The sequence below is a fragment of the Pogona vitticeps genome, chromosome 2 (assembly GCF_051106095.1).
Source record: "Pogona vitticeps strain Pit_001003342236 chromosome 2, PviZW2.1, whole genome shotgun sequence".
NCBI lineage: Eukaryota > Metazoa > Chordata > Lepidosauria > Squamata > Agamidae > Pogona > Pogona vitticeps.
The window spans coordinates 136,629,318-136,648,120 of NC_135784.1; the positions used below are offsets into that span (position 1 = coordinate 136,629,318).

At 43.4% G+C, this 18,803-nt stretch overlaps 1 protein-coding gene across 2 annotated transcripts in view; it reads left to right on the forward strand.

The window, feature by feature from the left end:
• GRIN2C (glutamate ionotropic receptor NMDA type subunit 2C) overlaps positions 1-18,803 on the forward strand; it is a 104,950-nt gene that overhangs the window by 25,572 nt on the left and 60,575 nt on the right. The window contains exons 2-3 of one of the 2 annotated variants that reach the window (XM_072990578.2): positions 9,693-9,901; positions 14,649-15,072. In XM_072990578.2, the coding sequence (XP_072846679.2) occupies positions 14,656-15,072 (417 nt within the window). In that variant the 5' untranslated portion in view covers positions 9,693-9,901; positions 14,649-14,655. The remainder of the gene's footprint in view (positions 1-9,692; positions 9,902-14,648; positions 15,073-18,803) is intronic. The other variant, XM_072990579.2, reaches the window with a different exon arrangement.

Here is an 18,803-nt window from a genome sequence, read left to right on the forward strand (position 1 = left end):
CTTACGGGGTGAAGTCCATCTTAGAACTGAATTAATAGAACCCGCATTAGAACAGGATCATTCAGCAAAGCTGGTGAAGCGCTAAGGTTGTTAGTTTGTTTCCTGGCCCTCCTGTGTCTTTTAACAGCAGCCTGGCATTCAGGTATGAAGCTCACAAAGCTTTCCCTGGCATGGTGATGGAAGGGATTGGGAAAACATTGCTTGTTTCCTTTCTGCTCCCAAGACTGGCACAGGGACAGGGGCAGCCTGATTGAAGGCTTATAGGAGGCACCAGCCAGGAAGCAAAGACAGGACTTTCTTGTGCCTCTTACCCAAGAATAGGGATGGGAACGGCAACATCGTTGCTCTTGCAGGTAAAGATGGTGAGGATTTTCCTTGGGCTATTGGAAATTTTTTTGCATTGGAATAAAATGTTTGCCATAGTCTTGATCATTTTTATAAAAAAAAATGCCTTGTGCAAAAAAAAAAAAAGCAGTGTACTGCACAACTGAGTAATTCACAATTTTTGTGGATTGGGCAAATTGTCCCAAAGAGTATAAAGCACTTGATAGGTTGTTGTCAACTTTCATAGCAAACAACCAGTCCTTCTGGGGTTGCTTTGCCCATCGGAACAGATACTGGAAACACTTTCTACAAATTATCAAGACAGGCAGGGGAGAACTCTTTGTCTTCCTCTCACACTGGAGATGAGGAATATGTATACATACACATATGCACACATTATATGTGTGCATATTATATACATTATTGGATCAGGATTATTGTTCTTTTTCTTGGCAGGACTGTTTGGCTGCAAAACAAACTGGCATGATTTGCTGGTTTTACTATTGAAATAAATCAGGAACTGGATCGGGTTTTTGAAGTTATTTTAAAATCTTGTTGTTTTTGGGTTGGTGTGTGTATGTCCTCATGAGATAACTTTTAATCCAGTAGTAAATTGCCTGGTGCGGGCTGGGGGGTGGGTGGGAGAGGAAGAGGGCAAGGAAGTGTCAGAGGCACTCCTGCCACTGCTGTCATCTCCTCCTCCACCGTTTCTTTCTCCTTTTAACTTTGGGAATGTAAGGATATCAAGGCGCAGCAACAGTTACACCAGCCCTCACTTCTCCTATTTTTCCTCAGCTGGAAACCAGCTGCCCCAGGCACTCCACTTCCCTGGAGGAAGACAGAAAGAGCAGGCAGGCCAGAAGAGGTTAAAATGATTTTTCCAGGTGCCTCCTCATGTTTTAATTCTTTTTTTATTCCCCCCCCCCCCAATATTTAAAGCTAAAAGTAAGTATACAGATACTAAAAAGGATCAAATACCACACTAAAAGATGGTAAACAAAAGCAACACCAAAAACACATTCAAAGCATTAAAAACAGCCGGCCAGCCACTCAGGGAAAGCTTGCCTGAAGAGGAAGGCCTTTGCCTGCTTGCGGAAAGACAACAAAGATGGAGCCAGCCTGGCCTCCTGTGGGAGGGAGTTCCATAGTCTGGGAGCAACAACAGAGAAGGTCCTCTCCTGTGTCCCTAGCAAGTACCCCAACTTGGTACAAGGCCTGGTACAAGGTACAAGGACTTTTGGGCTTATAGTTACTTTTTGTTACCCCCCCCCCTTTTTTAGGGGGTATATTTAGAATGTTGTAAAAATGAACATTTCCTGTTAAATGTGTTTTAAAATGCCTAAAATGCCCTTTAAAAGTAATGTAAAACATTAACTGATTTCACAAATAAAATGCCTTTGGTTCTGCTCATTATGTTCCTTTTGAAGCATAACTTTGTTACTCCCTCCTTTCCCAACATGTAACTTGTTACAAATAACAATGTTGCTTTTAACCTGTTACATACATCCTATCTCAGTATCTTAGTCAAGTCCCACTTATGGCTACTGTTAGATCAGATGGCAGCTTCAGTGTCTGTTGGGGCAAGATACGTCTCTAAACAATTGCCTTCCTCTTTTTTTAATCCTTGGCTCAACTTTTGGCTCAAACATAAACTTGGACATGTGGTTATTCTTGTTTTTGTTATTTTAATATGCTTGGGTGGCAATTCACATGAAGACAGGCTGTGGGACTCAAAAGCGGACCCCAAACCTATCCATGGAAACCCATTTCCCTTAGAGAATTTAGTGAGTCCTGCCCACTGCTTTAGGAAAGAATAGCTGTTAGAAATGGCTTGCCTTTGGGACCCAGGCTACTGAAGCAGTTAAAGCTGCTCGGCAATTTCCATGCGCCTCAGAGGGCGTGAGGAAAAGGAAAAATGAAGAAGTACACTTCCCCACCTCATCCCCATCAAGGACAGTCAGACCAAGGCCAATGGCTCGGTTGTGAAAAAAACTCTGGTGATCCAGGAAACTTATGTTGGGCACAGATTTAGATATGTGCAGCTGGGCAAGTTGAAACTATTTTCTTGCCCCCTCTCCTCCTTCTTTGCAGAATCTGTAAATGTTGCAGAAAGATTTGGGGGAACCGCTGAAGGGTCAATCCCTTCAGGTGTGTGTGTGTTTTTTCCCCTGAAGATCAGGCAGAAGCATCCTCTGTGAGCAAAGCCTTTTGACTTGTGTTTGAATGTAGGAGGAATCCTGATCTAGCACCATCTCCTATAACATGCCTTAACGTGTCTTGAGGCTCCTTTCCTATGCAGATTTAAGCAGAACTTGAGAAAATTTGTTTTTCAATTTTTTAGACTACATTTTCCAGCATCTCCCATGCAAGCTGAGGAGAGATGCTGGGAGCTGCTCTTAAGAAGCCAAGCCAAGTACCTTTTCCAGACTATATGTAAGGCCCGTATGTTAGGGTTGCTGCATAAAACACCATTGCACCACAACTGTCATAAGTATCTGGAAACAAGATGTGCGCTCATCTTTATGAACCCTTATGCTAATCAGGTTTCTAGCAATGCCTGTGCAGTGTACATTTAAAGATACATGCCCATGCATATTTTACTCCCATGGTTTATGCATCTGCTGTGGAAAATGCCAGACCAGAGCAGAATGTTCCCTGCAGCAGCCCTAACAAGTAGCAGTACTTTAGGTTGCAGAGAAATTAGTGGGATCTCTGTAATCCTGTCTTAGGATCAGGGTGCCTCTCCAGTTCGCTAAGAATCTGTTCCTAAACTGGCGGGCAGTTGTTTTTCTTCTTTTTTAAAAATGTCTTCCCCAAAGCGACAGCTTTTAACAGCTGTCTTTCTTCCCAGAGTGGGAAGAGCTAATTTCTTTCTCCTGAAGTGTCTTAAATTTTTTATTATTGCCGTTGGTGCTTAATCTTTGAGTTGATGGAACCAAAGGTGCCTATCTGGCTGTGAAATATACATATATATATATATATTATTTGAAATGGAAGGCAGGCTGAGCCGTGGCAGCTGACAGCATAGGGAGAGCAGGAGTTGCAAGAGTAGAAAATGGGGAAAGGGGAGGCAACATTGCTCCACAGTATCATTTAAAAGAGGATAAAATTGTTCCAAGGACACCTGCTAGGATATAAAGGGCGACAGGAGAAGGAAAGGAGAGAGATGAAGAGGGGAGGATTTTAATAAACTACTTGCGAAACTGGAGGCAAGCTGGGGGGGGGGGTTGGGGGATTAAAATACAGTTTCTTTAAACCTGGAGAACACCCTGAGACATGTTGAATCCGCAGGAGCATTTTATAACTCAATGTACGTGTGCATATATATAACACACACACACACATGCACACATTTAGTGTACATAGTTTCCTGTTTAATATCTGCCCATGCCAGGGCTGGGATAAGTTCTAAAAATGTTCAGGATTTGACATGTCTACAATATCAGTCACGCCACATTCTCTTTCAAAACAAAAATGAAGCCTTTGGTCCTTGCAAGGGTAGAAAAAAAAGTTTTCGAAAGGTTATCGTTTATTTTTCTTGCTTTCGATGCTGTCCTATAGGCTATGGCTTCACCGAGATATCTTCCAGAACAGACTGATCTGTCTGCTGGCTTTCCCCCTCTAAAGCCCTAAAAGTAAGTGGGCATTTTACAGTTTTATTTCCATTAACTTGGGAGCAAAATACTGTAAGGATTAGTTTCAGAGGGATCAGATGTAAATCTCTCCTATACATTGGTCTGAGCTGTCTGACTATTATTTGATACTTATTGCTACACTTATTGGCCCAAATCCTCTTACCTACTTATGCTGCCATAGCACAAAGTGTGTAATGTTTGGAGGCAAATTGCGCCAAGTTAAAAAACCACCACAGACGTTATCAGTTGCATAATGAGTTGTACCCTGGAGCAATTTGCCTCCCAAAGTCACGCCATTTGCACAGCTGTGCAGGAGGATCTTGACCATGATGTTTGTAGCATGCAGTGTTTGGTGCTCTTGCTACATCATGAAAACATTGCTAAGCGTATCTTTCCATGTCTCATCCCATTCCTTTCTCTTGTCTGCACAGCATTCCAACAAAAACTCATTTTTTCCCTTCCTTTTACTCTGTTGAAATGACCCTCCTCCACCCTCCCTCCCGATTGTTGCATTTGATGGAAATGAGAAAACGTCATGCATTTTGTGCAAGTCCTGCTTAATTAACTGCAATCATGGAATGTAGAACTGTTTTTTTAAAATCTGACAAACCCCAGTAGGACTCTCATGCGATCGTCTCCCATCATTCCTTCTTTTTCTCCCACCTATGGATCCCCCCCCCTGTCATGTTTGAGTCCACTGTCACTCCAATTTTCTTCATGCCTTTCTGCCCCCCACCTCTTCACTGCAGCTCAGCTTGGGACTTCTTAGTGTTCTCATTCTGTCCTTGCAGCCCCTTTCTTGCTGCAGACAACCGAGATCTTTTCTTTTCTCCTGCTACCCCATTGACTCTGTGCCAACTTCTTCGGCCTGTCCTTTCTGTGATTGGTGTGCCACCATTGAAAGGAGCCTTCATCTAATTTCTCCATCTTGTTCCTAGTCTTCCTTTATTAGCCCCAACATCCGTCTCAGCGTTTCTCATTTCGGCAGCCATCCTGCATAGTAATTTCCTCACCTTTTGCCTGGCAAGCATGGGGTTCTGCAGAATTTCACTGACTTTGTACTTTAGATAGGCTCAGAAGAGAAAGTCAGAGAGGAATTGTAGATTGAAAATTGGAAAAGGGGAGGGGGATGACTCTCTGATTCTTTCCGTGACATCTTGGTGTAGGTCACACCGCACGGCAGAGGAGAAAGCCAAATGGAGGTCAGCTTGTCTTAAATTGTGAGTCTGTGGCACCATCATCTGCAGTCCTGGACAGCAGAGCTGGAAAGAGTTACTTTTTGGAAGCCAGATTTCCATACTCCTTCAAACAGCCTGTCTACTGGGATTAGCCACTGGCTGGGGATTCTGGGCACTGCGGTCCAAAAAGAACTTTTCTGACCCTTAGATATCATCTCCATGTCTACCAGTAAGCCTTGCAGGGGTTTGCACTATATTGGCAAGGGTTTCTGGTTCATTCCCAGGTAAAACAAGGGGCTGGTGAGAGGAAAGAAGAAGACCTGACTGGGAACCAGGGCTGGACATTCTTTCTGAGAGGCCAGCCACACTCATTTCTGGTCTTGAACATAAATTTTGTGGGTTGAAATCCTGTAGTAAGTTGCCACTAGAGTAGGCCCATTGAATCAGTGAAGCATACAGAGGAGTTGATTCACCAAGTCCCCTGATTGAATGGGTCTACTCTAGTGGCAACTTACTACTGGATTTCAATCATAGCCTGACTAAGGACAAAGTGATCAAATGTCCTTTTTAAAATACTGATAAACCATGTTCTTTGTTGTTGTTGTTGTTGTTGTTGTTGTTGTTGTTGTTGTTGTTGTTGTTGTTGTTGTTGTTGTTGTTGTTGTTGTTGTTAGGAAGTTGAGCCTATTTTGCTTTATGGCCCCTGAGCGGAGAGAAGCTTCAGTTTTGCTGCTAGCACCGCTTCCCAGTATGCATTTTGAGTTCCTATTTCATTGCTATTTTGGGGGATTTTCATAGCTCTGCGAACTGCTTTACTCAGTGTCCTTCGTTCCTTCCCCACAGCAAGGGAACTAAGTCCTTGCCTCACTGTTAGGAAGTGAAGGGGTCCTACACCCTTTTGCTACCCATTCAGTAACCCTAGATCATGGCGGGAGCTAGTTCTTATGAGCCTAGTAGAAAATAAGTTCAGACAAGGTAGCTAGAAGATATACTGTACTTTGAAGAACTCTCCTCCCTAATTCTTGAGTATGCTGCTCAGCCTAAAGCCATTGTGGGATTGGGGGCCTAGTTAATGAATTCTAGGATTCTAATTAAACATATACAAAGTTGTTCTTGGAAGTTTCATGGGTCCATTTTCCAGATCTATACATTATGGTGTAGAGTTTAAGAGCACTGGATTATAGCTAATCCAGGGGAGGCCTCGCTTCAGCTGCCACTCAGTTATGAAGGTAGTCACTTCATCTGGCTTCACATCCCTAAGCAGCCTGTTGCAAAGATAATATATGTGTTTACGCATAGGGGCTGGGGGAACCAGGTGTCTCTGAGCTCCATGGGGGAACAGCAAGATGTAGTACCTGTCATACCAGCGAAAGATGGAGAAGCTCTATACAGTCAGCAAAAACAAGACCTGGAGCTGATTGTGGCTCTGATCATCAGCTCCGTATAGCAAAACTCAAGCTTAAACTGAAGAAAGTAGGAAAAACCACTGGGGTAGTCAGGTATAATCTAAACCAAATCCCTTATGAATACACAGTGGAAGTGAAGAACAGATTTAAGGAACTAGATTTGGTGGACAAAGTGCTGGAAGAACTATGGATGGAGGCCTGTGACATTGTACAGGAGGCAGCAACAAAAACCATGCCAAAGAAAAGGAAATGCAAGAAAGCAAAGTGGCTGTCCAACGAGACTTTAGAAATAGCAGAGAAGAGAAGGGAAACAAAATGCAAGGGAGATAGGGAAAGTTACAGAAAATAGAATGCTGACTTCCAAAGAATAGCAAAGAGAGAGAAGAGGGCCTTCTTCACTGAACAGTGCAAAGAAAGAGAGGGAAATAATAGAAAGGGAAAAACAAGAGATCTGTTCAAGACAATAGGAGATATTAAAGGAACACTTTGTGCAAAGATGGACATGATAAAGGACAAAAATGGTAGGGACCTAACAGAAGCAGAAGACATCAAGAAGAGGTGGCAAAAATATACAGAGGAATTAAACCAGAAAGATCTGGATGTCCTGGACAACTCAGATAGTTGCTGACCTTGAGCCAGACATCCTGGAGAGTGAAGTCAAGTAGGCCTTAGAAAGCATGGCCAACAACAAGGCCAGTGGAGGTGATGGCATTCCAGTTGAACTCTTTAAAATCTTTTAAAAATGATGCTGTTAAGGTGCTACACTCAATATACCAGCAAGTTTGGAAAACTCAGCAGTGGCCAGAGGATTGGAAAAGATCAGTCTACATCCCAATCCCAAAGAAGGGCAATGCCAAAGAATGCTCCAACTACCATACAATTGCACTCATTTCACACGCTAGCAAGGTTATGCTCAAAATCCTACAAGGTCGGCTTCAGCAGTATGTGGACCAAGAACTCCCAAAAGTACAAGCTGGATTTCGAAGGGGCAGAGGAACTCGAGACCAAATTGCTAACCTGCGATGGATTATGGAGAAAGCCAGAGAGTTCCAGAAAAACATCTACTTCTGCTTCATTGACTATACAAAAGCCTTTGACTGTGTGGACCACAACAAACTATGGCAAGTTCTTAAAGAAATGGGAGTGCCTGACCACCTTATCTTATCTCCTGAGAAATCTATGTGGGACAGGAATCATCAGTTAGAACTAGATATGGAACAACTGATTGGTTCAAAATTGGGAAAGGAGTATGACAAGGCTGTATATTGTCTCCTTCCTTATTTAATTTATATGCAGAATACATCATGCGGAAGGCTAGACTGGATGATTTCCAAGTTGGAATTAAGATTGCCAGAAGAAATATCAACAACCTCCGATATGAAGATGATACCACTCTGATGGCAGAAAGTGAGGAGGAATTAAAGAACCTCTTAATGAGGGTGAAAGAGGAGAGCGCAAAAATGGTCTGAAGCGTAACATCAAAGAACTAAGATCATGGCCACTGGTCCCATCACCTCCTGGCAAATCGAAGGGGAAGCTATGGAGGCAGTGACAGATTTTACCTTCTTGGGCTCCATTATCACTCCAAATGGGGACAGCAGCCACAAAACTAAAAGACGCCTGCTTCTTGGGAGGAAAGCGATGGCAAACCTAGACAGCATCTTAAAAAGCAGAGACATCACCTTGCCGACAAAGGTCCGTATAGTCAAAGCTATGGTTTTTCCTGTAGCGATGTACGGAAGTGAGAGCTGGACCATAAAGAAGGCTGACCGCTGAAGAATGGATGCTTTTGCATTGCGGTGCTGGAGGAGGATCTTGAGAGTCCCCTGGACTGCAAGGAGAACAAACGTATCCATTCTGAAGGAAATTAACCCCAAGTGCTCACTGGAAGGACAGATCGTGAAGCTGAGGCTCCAGTACTTCGGCCATCTCATGAGAAGAGAAGATTCCCTGGAAAATGCCCTGATGTTGGGAAAGTGTGAAGGCAAGAGGAGAAGGGGACGACAGAGGATGAGATGGTTGGACAGTGTCATCAAAGCTACCAACATGAATTTGACCAAATTCCGGGAGGCAGTGGAAGACAGGAGGGCCTGGTGTGCTCTGGTCCATGGGGTCACAAAGAGTCGGACACAACGACTAAACAACAACAACAACTGTCTTATGCTGACTGGTCAGCCAGCACCTGCTCCCCCACCAGGTTACAGTGTGCCACAAGTCATAAGTGGGAGAAGGAAAGAAACGTGATGCTAGGACAAATGAAAGTAGAGGATCTCCCAGGAGTCATTGGACAGTTCAGGGGCATGACATTCCTCCCTGGCATAAAATTTCCAGCTGGAAAAAATTCCTCCCTGACATCAAATCTGTAGACCAACAGAATTTTGGTACCATGTTCTCTGCTGAGACCATTCTGTTCACTTCCCAGTATAAGTGATACTAAGCTATTTTCATTTATACCAAGAAGCTCAGAGAATGATCACCCCTCTCCCAATTCAGACCAGTTGTGTGCAGAATTCTGAAGAAACTAGTTTCAGATAGTTTGTCACTTGTATTTCAGTCTCCCCTCCCCTGAAAGAATGAAGATAGAGCTGTGCTAACAGTATGATTTTAATTTAAGAAGGAAAATTTCCACTCCTTCTAAGTGTAACTGTAAATCTGTAATTACTGATAAAGTTACAGGGTGTGGCCTCACTTGGAAGTGGTGGTGGAGTTTCACATGGTTTAAGGGGGTGGTTTGTGCTGCTGCCTTTTACACTGTTGAACATGTTGATGTGACAAGGAAGTGGACTGGAGGATAAGTATGTTTTCTGCCACAAGCCAGTGCCTTGCAACCGTCAAATGGCTAAAAGGAAGTAACTGAACACAACTGATTTTTGTTGCTTTTCAGAAACAGGAAGGTGAAAAGTTATTTTAAAAATTTGTAACTGTAAGATAATTAGTTACTTGGGGGATCTTTGAATTAAAATAGCAACTAAACACCCCATCAGTATCCCAATAGGTCATTTGTTATTGGAGGTAGCAAAAACTGATCATGCAGTGTCTTCCTCACACCATTGATATGTTTTAATACAATTTATATTATTTGTCTGGACATCTTTTTTTTTTCATTCATTGAATACTTGTATTGGTTACCTCATTTGTTTTATCTGCAGGCTGGACAAAACTTTTCCTGTGAAGGAGCTATTGTAATGCACATTGTGCCATGATCATGAACCTTTTAATTATGCAAAGAGGAAACATACATCCTGCAAGAAGAATACATATAATCTAAAACTACAATCAACATTGCAAATATTCCTCCTTTGCATAATGGAAATTACAGAAGTTCCACATGCCTTGGACTTTCGCATCAGAGATTGAGGTAGTTACAGTGAATTGGATGTAAATTGAATGGTTTAATAGCTCCATGGAGGTTAAATGGGGACAAGGATTAGAAATGAAGGAGAGAAGGAAGTGATTCAAAAGACTGATGTTTAGATATTTGCACCCTGGAATGAACACCTGCTTTTCTAAAAGTCTGGAATAGAACTGTTTCTTAAAGTAATGCTAGGTCTTCTTCAGCAACGAGTAAGAGAGCGAGAGACCGAGCGAGTGAGAGAGAGGGAGTAGATTGAATATTACCGCAATGATAGGTCTTGAATTCTGGAACAAAAAGATTTACATTCCAGACTCATAATCAAATAGACAAGCATATTTATATCCCACTCTTTGATGGGATCTTGCGGAAAGGAAGTGGTTATGGGAAGAATGAAAGGAGAGGCAGGGCCAATGAAGACTGGGAAGTTTTGCCAGTGAAATGAGGACTCTGCGGGTACAGAAGCCCACCTACTTGCCAACTGCACAATTTCTTCCTTTCCCCAAATAACCACCGAAGGCTGTTACCATCATGACCCACTATTGGGCTTCCCAGAGACATCTGATTGGCCACTGTGAGTAACATACTGCTGGACTAAAGCTCTCTGATCCAGCTGCTTTCCTCATAGGTTCATGTGCTCATGAGGTCTAGAAACAGGTGAAGGTTTTTAAAGAATGAAATCTGTGGTGTTGCAGAAGCCACCCATAACCACCAGACTCTTCACTGAACAATGCTTCTGGTCCATTTCTAGGATCAGTTCAAAGTACAGTTATTCTTTTAAAGCCCTAGAAAGCTTGAACCCACAATACTGTAAACATCCCCTTTTTCCATATGGATTTTCTTAAATCATCAGGAGAGACTCCTTTTCACATTTCATCCCCATCATAATTAGTGGTAACATGAGAGAAAGCTTTTTCCTCAGTTGCACCCACCATACTCAGTTACTTTTCTGGATGTCTTGGCTGAAAAAATGACATTCAGAAAGAGATCTTGGAAAAGTTAATGCATTGAGGGCTACAGTTCTCAGATCAACGTGGTTGCACTGGCTGGGGGATTCTGGAAGATGTTGTCCAGAGAAGGTAATTCTTCCAGGTTCTTCCTAGCCTATGTAATTCCCTGCACAAGCAGGTTTATCTAGCCTCTTCTTTAAAACTGTGTTCATATTCTGAGACAAGACATATGCTTTCCACTGGATCTTTATTAACTTTATAATATTGGGCACATTTTTTTTTAAAAAAAATCCAGGTCTGCTGACTCTGGTCTGCTGTTTTAGTATTGTAGGATTGTTTTAATATGTTTGTGCTGTTAGTAGCCTCTGGCCTCTTGGAGGCAGGAAAACATGGTATAAATATTTTAAATAAAATAAATAGTAATGCACAAGCCTTTGATTGTATTTTTGGCTAAAAATATGAGAAGGCATATAAAACAAGCTGGCAAGTCAATGAAGTTGCTGTCTTTTTTTTTTTTTTCCCCTGAAAAGGCAGGTGCAGAAGAGACGGCTTGAGCCTGTCTTGGATGGCCGAGTTGTCGTTGAGAAGGAGGTGGTTGAGGAGAGGTGTAGGAAAAAGGCCAACCTTTTGGCTTCGGAAAGGGCAAACTCCCTCCCTGCACCAAAGAGCCACTTAATGCAGTTCTCAGGGCTGCGTTCACTTGGGGAGTTTTCGCAGGTGGTGTAGGAAGTGCTGATTTTCCGCTTCTGATAGCAAAAAAAGGGTGAGGATGAAGTGCCACTAAGCTTAGGTGATTGACTGGTGGCCAGAACGCTTTGACTACACCGGTGCTGGGGAGTGCTGGAATTTGCCCGTCAAGATGATTTACAGAGTAGGCAGATGACAGGAGAGGAGAGCCTTTCCTCTTAAATATTTGATCATCAGGCGTGTGCAAAACACCAGGCAATTTATCCGCAAGCCTTTTGCTCTGGGAGGGGTCGTCTCCGGCTGAGCTATACGTTAGAAGAGTTTGTTAGATGCCAAAAAGGAGCTAAAATAGATAGTTACAGCAGTATCCGTTGAGAAACCCAGGTTTCACGGGGAGTGAAGAGAAGAAGCAAGGGCCAAGAAGGCCAGAAAGGAGGGGAAAAAGTGTTATGTAGACGGAAATGTGATCGTAGGAAGAAGCCGTGGGGATTGACCACTGGATGGCAGTAGAAGGAAATTGAGAAAAGTGAAGAAGTGGGTGTTATAATTTAGAAAGGCAGTCAGGGAGATGCAGGGGGGTGGGGGTGGCAATTTAAAACAACCCATGCATAGCAGAGATCAGGAAAATGTGGGTCACAGACCATGTGCAGGATTTGGTCTCCTTTTATGCAGCCCCTGGAGCTCTGCTCCTGGCCCTTTCCTTCTCAACGGCTGAGCTCCTTTCGCATTCTTGCCTTTATGGCCTTGTCACTCCTTCTGTGATTTCCCCAGAAGACTTCCACTTTCTTCCCAGGAAAAGCCCCTCACATAAAGGAAGAGCCAGAAGTGCTCTACTTACTCTTTCTAAAACGCACAGCTCTTTTTCTAAACTGTAAAACTGTTCGTTCCCGGTTCAGTGGGGTTTCCCTCAGAGGTTCAGCCTAGCAACAGGTCATGGTTCAGTCAGTCAGAAAAAACAGAACTCGTCCCAATGGGCCCTCTCCAGGAAAAGACTGAAAACTCTCTTGCTCTACTTCGCAAAAGGTGGCGCTCCCGCCAATCTAAGAAAATGGTACAAAACCATACACAAAAAACCCCCCACACCCTCCTTTCCTGACCAAATGGATACAAAGGCCCAAATGTGCTCCTAGCAGACAAAAACAGGAAGAAGCTGGTTCTACCCAGTCAGGAAGCTGGCTCGCCACAGTATAAAGAAAGGGAGACAATTATGGAGGGAAAAGAGGGTGTCAGAAGAAAAGGAAAGGGAAAAGAAAGAAAAGAGTGGGTGGTGGTGGTGGGGAGGGAGGGAGGAGGGGGGGAGAGAGAGAGAGAGAGAGAGAAGGGGGTGCCATAAAAGGAGAAAAGAGAACATACCACATACCACCTATTCTGACCGAGGGGCCATGTGACCCCTGACCTCAGAGGGAATATCGCCTTCATAAAATGGGCAATTGTTCCTTTTTTGGGCTAGAACTCCCAGAATCCTGTTGCCTGCATGGCCAAGGTTTCAGTCCAAAACCCAATGGTTTGCATATAAGGCATGTGTCGCTGGAGCCAGGTCAGAATGCTTCAGAAATGTGCACAGATGGTGCACTAGTTTTAATTATGCAAAGACACTCCTCTCCACCACAGAAATCTGGATGCCCAAGTTTTGGCAGTGGCCAAAACTGCCTTTGTACAATTAAAACAAATGCACTAGTTGTGCCTGTTCCTGGAGATGCTTGATCAGGCCACAGTGACACCTGCCTTAGTTACATCTTGACTGGATTACTGCAATGCACTCTACATGGGACTGCCTTTAGAAAGTGCTCAGAAACTTCAACAGGTCCAAAATACTGCAGCCAGGTTGTTAGCAGCCATTACATGTATCACATAAACTCCTCTGTTAAAGCAGCTCCACTGGCTGCCAGTCCATTTCCGGACACAATCCAAAATGCTGGTTTTAACCTATAAAGGTCTAAATGGCTGGGGTCCAAGCTTTCTCAAAAACTGTGTCTCCCTTTATGAGCTTTCCTAGGTGTTCAGATGATTAGGGGAGGCCTTTCTTTCAGACCCCCCTCCCTCACAAGTGTGCTTGGTGGGTACACGGGAAAGGGGCTTCTCTGTTGCTGCTCCCAGACACTATAACTCCTCACCACAGGAGGATAAACTGGAACCATCGCTGCTGTCCTTCCACAAGCAGGCAAAGAAAGACCTTTCTCTTCAGGCAGGCTTTTCCTTAATGACAGACTTTCTAGGAGAGGTTTTAAAATGGGATTGTTCGTATTTTGTTGCTTCAGAATCTGTTTTGTAGTAATGCATTTACCTAACATTTTAAATATAGTCTCATTAATTCTTTTTAAATATTTTGAATAATTTTTACTGTTTTTTAGCTTTTAATATTGTGTTTTTAACAATGGAAGCCACTGTGTGTTCTTTTTTGGAGAAAGGCAAGACAAAAATATTTGAAATAAAATAAAATAATTATTTGGACCCTCAAAAGAATAACCATTCTCTGTCCTTGATACATAGAACAGTGGGAAGAAGGGGAGAGGACTGGAAGAGAGGAGAAATAGTGGAAGTTGAACGGGGATATTGGGATGTAGAAAGAGCAAGAACCCCTGGGAAGTAAAAGGAAGGAAGAAGAGGAAGGGGGCCAGGCGGATGAATGAATGGTGGGAGGTTACTGGGAAATCTCATCCAAGAGTGAGAATGATGGAGGGAGGTGGGATTAAGAAACAAGGGATGTTTTGTGGTGTAGATAGAGCTACAAGATGAGTACCGTATATCTAAAACTGGGAGGAGCATCAGGCAGTTATTGCAGTGTGGGATTAGAGAGTAAATTTTCATGACTCAGGAGTATTCCACGTATTGCAAGTTTTAATGTTCTGTTTTTTTTAAATTGTGCAACTAAACCCATAATGCATGGCTGCAGTAAACAGATGTTCACAAATCATGTTTCACTGAGATGTGCTGGCCAGAGAGCTGGGATTAGCTTTCTAATTTATGTACATGCAGTGGCAAATGGGGTGAAAAAGCCCTCAGAGATTTTCCTGGGTAAAAGCATCTTCTGTATCTTCTTCTTCCTCCTGCTCTCCTTCTGGGTCTTCCATTCTTGCCTTTTCCAACTGTGCTTTTGTCTTTGTTCTGGGCTGCAGGGACTCCATGGTGGACATGGGCAGAGCTCTGACAAACGCCCTGGTGCTGTCCATGGTGCTGGGCTGTTCAGCTGTCCTAATGGAGACTCTGCTGCCAAACGCCAGGGAACCTGTCGTCAACGTGGCCGTGGTGTTTGGAGGCTCTTCGTACCCTTCCCACATCCGCAACAGGCTGACACACCAAAGCTTCCTGGATATGCCTTTGGAGATCCACCCAGTCACGGTGATAGTGAATGATACCAACCCCAGCACTCTCCTGACCCAAATCTGCGGCATGCTGTCCAGCACAAAGATCCACGGGATTGTCTTTGAGGACAACATTGGTACAGAAGCCGTTGCACAGATTCTTGACTTCATCTCATCCCAGACCCATGTACCTATCATTAGTATCAGTGGAGGATCTGCTGTGGTCCTGACTCCAAAGGTGAAACCTCTTTATTATTCTGGGTGCCTGGACTTAAAATTGGTACAGTACAGTGTTTGTGAGCACCTCTCCCTCCCTCCTTTTTTTTTTTTGAAAAACAATTATTTATATTCTGTCTTGGTTTAAGGTAGCTGATGTCCACTGGGATAACCTCTGAGAGCAGTTTGCACTTTCTAAGAGATATATGTGAACCTTTCGGCCTCCGGTCTTGGCAGGATGATTGGAGAGAGATGTATTTATTTGCTTACTTCTTTATAAAGGTGCCTCATGATTTTCCAAGGAATGTAAGATGGTTCCTAATAGAGAGAAACAGCATAATATACTTTGAAAGATGAAAATCAACTAAAATGCCTTCAAAATTCAAACAAACAAGCTGCATGACCACCTTGCTTTCCCAGAAATTCAGACATCTTTAGCAGAGGGTAAATCAATTGTTAAATGCCTGATTAAACAACAGCAAAGTTTTAAAGTAGTACCTAAAACCTGAAAAACTAGATACCAGATGAATGAATAACCCAGGGACAGAAAAGTCCTTTCACACACCCTGCTTACGACCCACCTAACCTCTGTTGACCTGAAGAATGGTCTGATGGGATGGTCTGAATCTGGAGACCGATCTGGGAGCAGGTGGTTCTTTTGGACCTACTTCCCCCACTGAAGGTTATGTCAGGGACTCTGCCTTATCATTATTATATCACATAAAATGCTTGTAGCCGGCTGCATACTTGTAATAAAATTAATTGAGTCATTTATATTGTTTTGCTAAGCAACTCTTGGCCTGCAGGCCCCTCTGCTGTGATGCTCCTTCTTTGCGCTTGCTTTATGCTTGTGGCAGCTCACAGGTTAGGCAATCTGGATTCATTTTCAAAAGAGGTGTCTTGCACTGGAGGATGTGGGCTTCTGATTGGGACATCTCCCTTCAGCAAGGGGGTAGGACCAGACCATTCATGGATCTTGTAATCTACATACAGTTTGTGCTCTGAACAGGGCACTACCATCATCCAGTTAAGGTGTGATTGTAGACTCTCAGGTCACTCTCAGGTGAGAGAAGGTCTTGTGTGGTGGTTAGAATGTGGCATTGGAGATATAAAGTTTGTAGAATGTGCTGTGGCTAATGACAATAATTGACGAGGTGCCAGGGTACATCTTGGTTGTGCAGTCAGGCACGTGGCCATGCACATGACTGAGATGCATTCCAGCACCTCATCAATTAGCAATGGCAACTCACACAAACGTTTTCTGAACATCTATAGTATTCTTGCCACTGGATTCCCTTGGGCCAGTCACCCTTTTTCAGTCTGACTAATATGTCTTAGGTCTGTTGGGAGGAGCACAGCCTTGTTTGCCACCTGGGCTGCAAATGCAACTAGTGAGTAAGAAGATAAATGAACAACAGATCCTTTAAAAGCTACAGCACCCCATAGAAGCTGAGCCAGGGCGTATCTGTTACGTACCCAGCCACATTTTCTTTTTGCTAAGCATGATAGCTACAGAGTGATAGCTATGGAGTAGCAGCACTCAGAAGAATAGAGCCCAGGGTCTTGAAAATTAGTGTTACGTTCCCTGCCTTATGGATGGTCCTGGTAATGTATGGGAACCGTGTGCTTCCCCCCCCCCCCCCCAATTCAACCAACCACTTATCATGAAACTGCCTTGGTAAGGAAATGGAAGTCAGGTTAAAAATCCTTTGATTACAGGCTGCCTAATGGAAGTCTTATATTGCTGAAATAGGGAAAAATGGGCAGTTTTGGTTTGTACCCAGGAAAGAATGGTGTGTCGTCAATGACAGTGTCAATAAGCGATGTCTCCTTATTGATTTATAGCCCAGTTATTCTAAAGAATAACTTTAGAATATTCTTTGTGTCTTTCCTCCATTTTGGAGCTGTAATGTTTAGAAGCCTCCTGTGGAACCGAAAGCCAAACTAATCCATTCTTCAACCTTTCAGAGCCAATGGGATGCAGCTTAGGCTGAGAAGGTTGCCATTTAGTCCCGCTTTTCACCCTGGCTATGCCACAGTTGTGTCTGAAATTACTAGTTCTCATCACATGCAAGTCCCCTATGGTGACTGCTGTAGGGAATTCTGATTCTGATTCCCTACTGGTAAAGTGTAATTATTTTTAGCTTGCTTGCCCACCACCGGGTGTCAGTAGTAGTTACTTTCATTCGCTCACAGGGGAAGGTGTAAAAAAAAATCATGTGTCTTGCTCACAAATAGCACAAGTTGTTTTTGTTAATGTACTGGATTCTCTTAGTTGACATTTGCTGAAGGAAAAACTCTGTAAGACATGGTTAGGAAGAATAAGACCCTCTTTGAAATAGTATGTTTGCTACTGCCTGGCACAGTGAGGGCTCCTTACCCTGCAGTGGTGCCTCGCTTAGCGATTGCCTCGTTTAACGATGTATTTGCTTAGCGATGAGGTTTTTGGAGCAATCTTGCGCTCCGTTTAGCGATGTTTCCAATGGGGGAATTTCGCATAGCGATGTTCAGGACCTTGCTTCGCTTAGCGATGACAGTTTAGGTCCACTGTTTTGCTTAGCGATGTTTTGACAGCTCCATTTTCGCTATTTTTAAAAGGTGTTAAATTGTTTAAAAAGGGTTTAGAGTGCTTGAAATCGTTAGTGCACTTAATAAACCCTTCGTTAACCAAATCTGGCTTTGTTCGGACTCTTTTTGAATTTTTGGTGATGTTTTTCCTCCCCCATTTCAATGCATTCCAATGGGGGAACCGCGTTTCACTTAGTGATGTTTCCTATGGCGATTTTCACTTAAGGACGGCAATCCGTTCCCATTGGAATGGATTATCCGGTTTTCAATGCATCTCTATGTGAAAATGCGTTTCGCTTACCGATGTTTTCCCATAGCGATGAATTTTTTGGAACCAATTAACATTGTTAAGTGGGGCACCACTGTATTCTGTAAAGCTGGTGTGGCTGTCCAGATGTGACTATCCAGATGCTCTTGGATCACAACTCCCATCAGCTTTTACTCTTGGCTGTGGCGGCTAGGGCTGATGGGAGTTGGCAGTGCAAGGATATCTGGAGGACCACAGGTTTCCCGTCCCACCCGCAATCCGTAGAAAGACCCTTTTGTGACTAATAACGAACTCCTGCTCTCCATCAAGAAACAAAAAACATGAACAGAAGCTAAACAAAACCCAGAAACAACTGGATTGCTGACAGGAAAGTGCCAGATTAAAATCTGCCTTCTTCAAGAGCTGGTGGATCAGTACACCCAAACAAGAGTTTAGAGGAGAAGAGTGGATTATCCTTAGAAAAGTGTGTGTGTGTGTGTGTGTGTGTGAGTGAGTGAGTGAGTGAGTGAGTGAGTGAGTGAGTGACACATGGTCATCCTGGACACTGAAAGACTGCAGTTGTGTTCCCATGACTTCTATATAAACTAAAAAAGTCATTTTGTGCCTCTATTGGACAAACATGAAATATATTTTTGTGAGGGTTGGAGGGCCCAGGGTTGAAGGGATCACTTGAGAACTCAGAGGGCACAGTGGGACTTTTAGAAGCTTTTTTTTTAATTGTGGGGGAAATGGGGTATCATATTTGAGCACCTGGCAGGGGGCTGCATGTTGTCCACTCCTCATTTAATAATAATCATGTGTGTTCAAGTGAATTCTGTCTATTCTCTCCAGGTAGAGAATACCCAGAAGTGGTCAACCATTCCTTTCTTCTGGGGGTGCCCTGAGATTGTGTAGCTTTGCCCAAGGCCACACCAGTG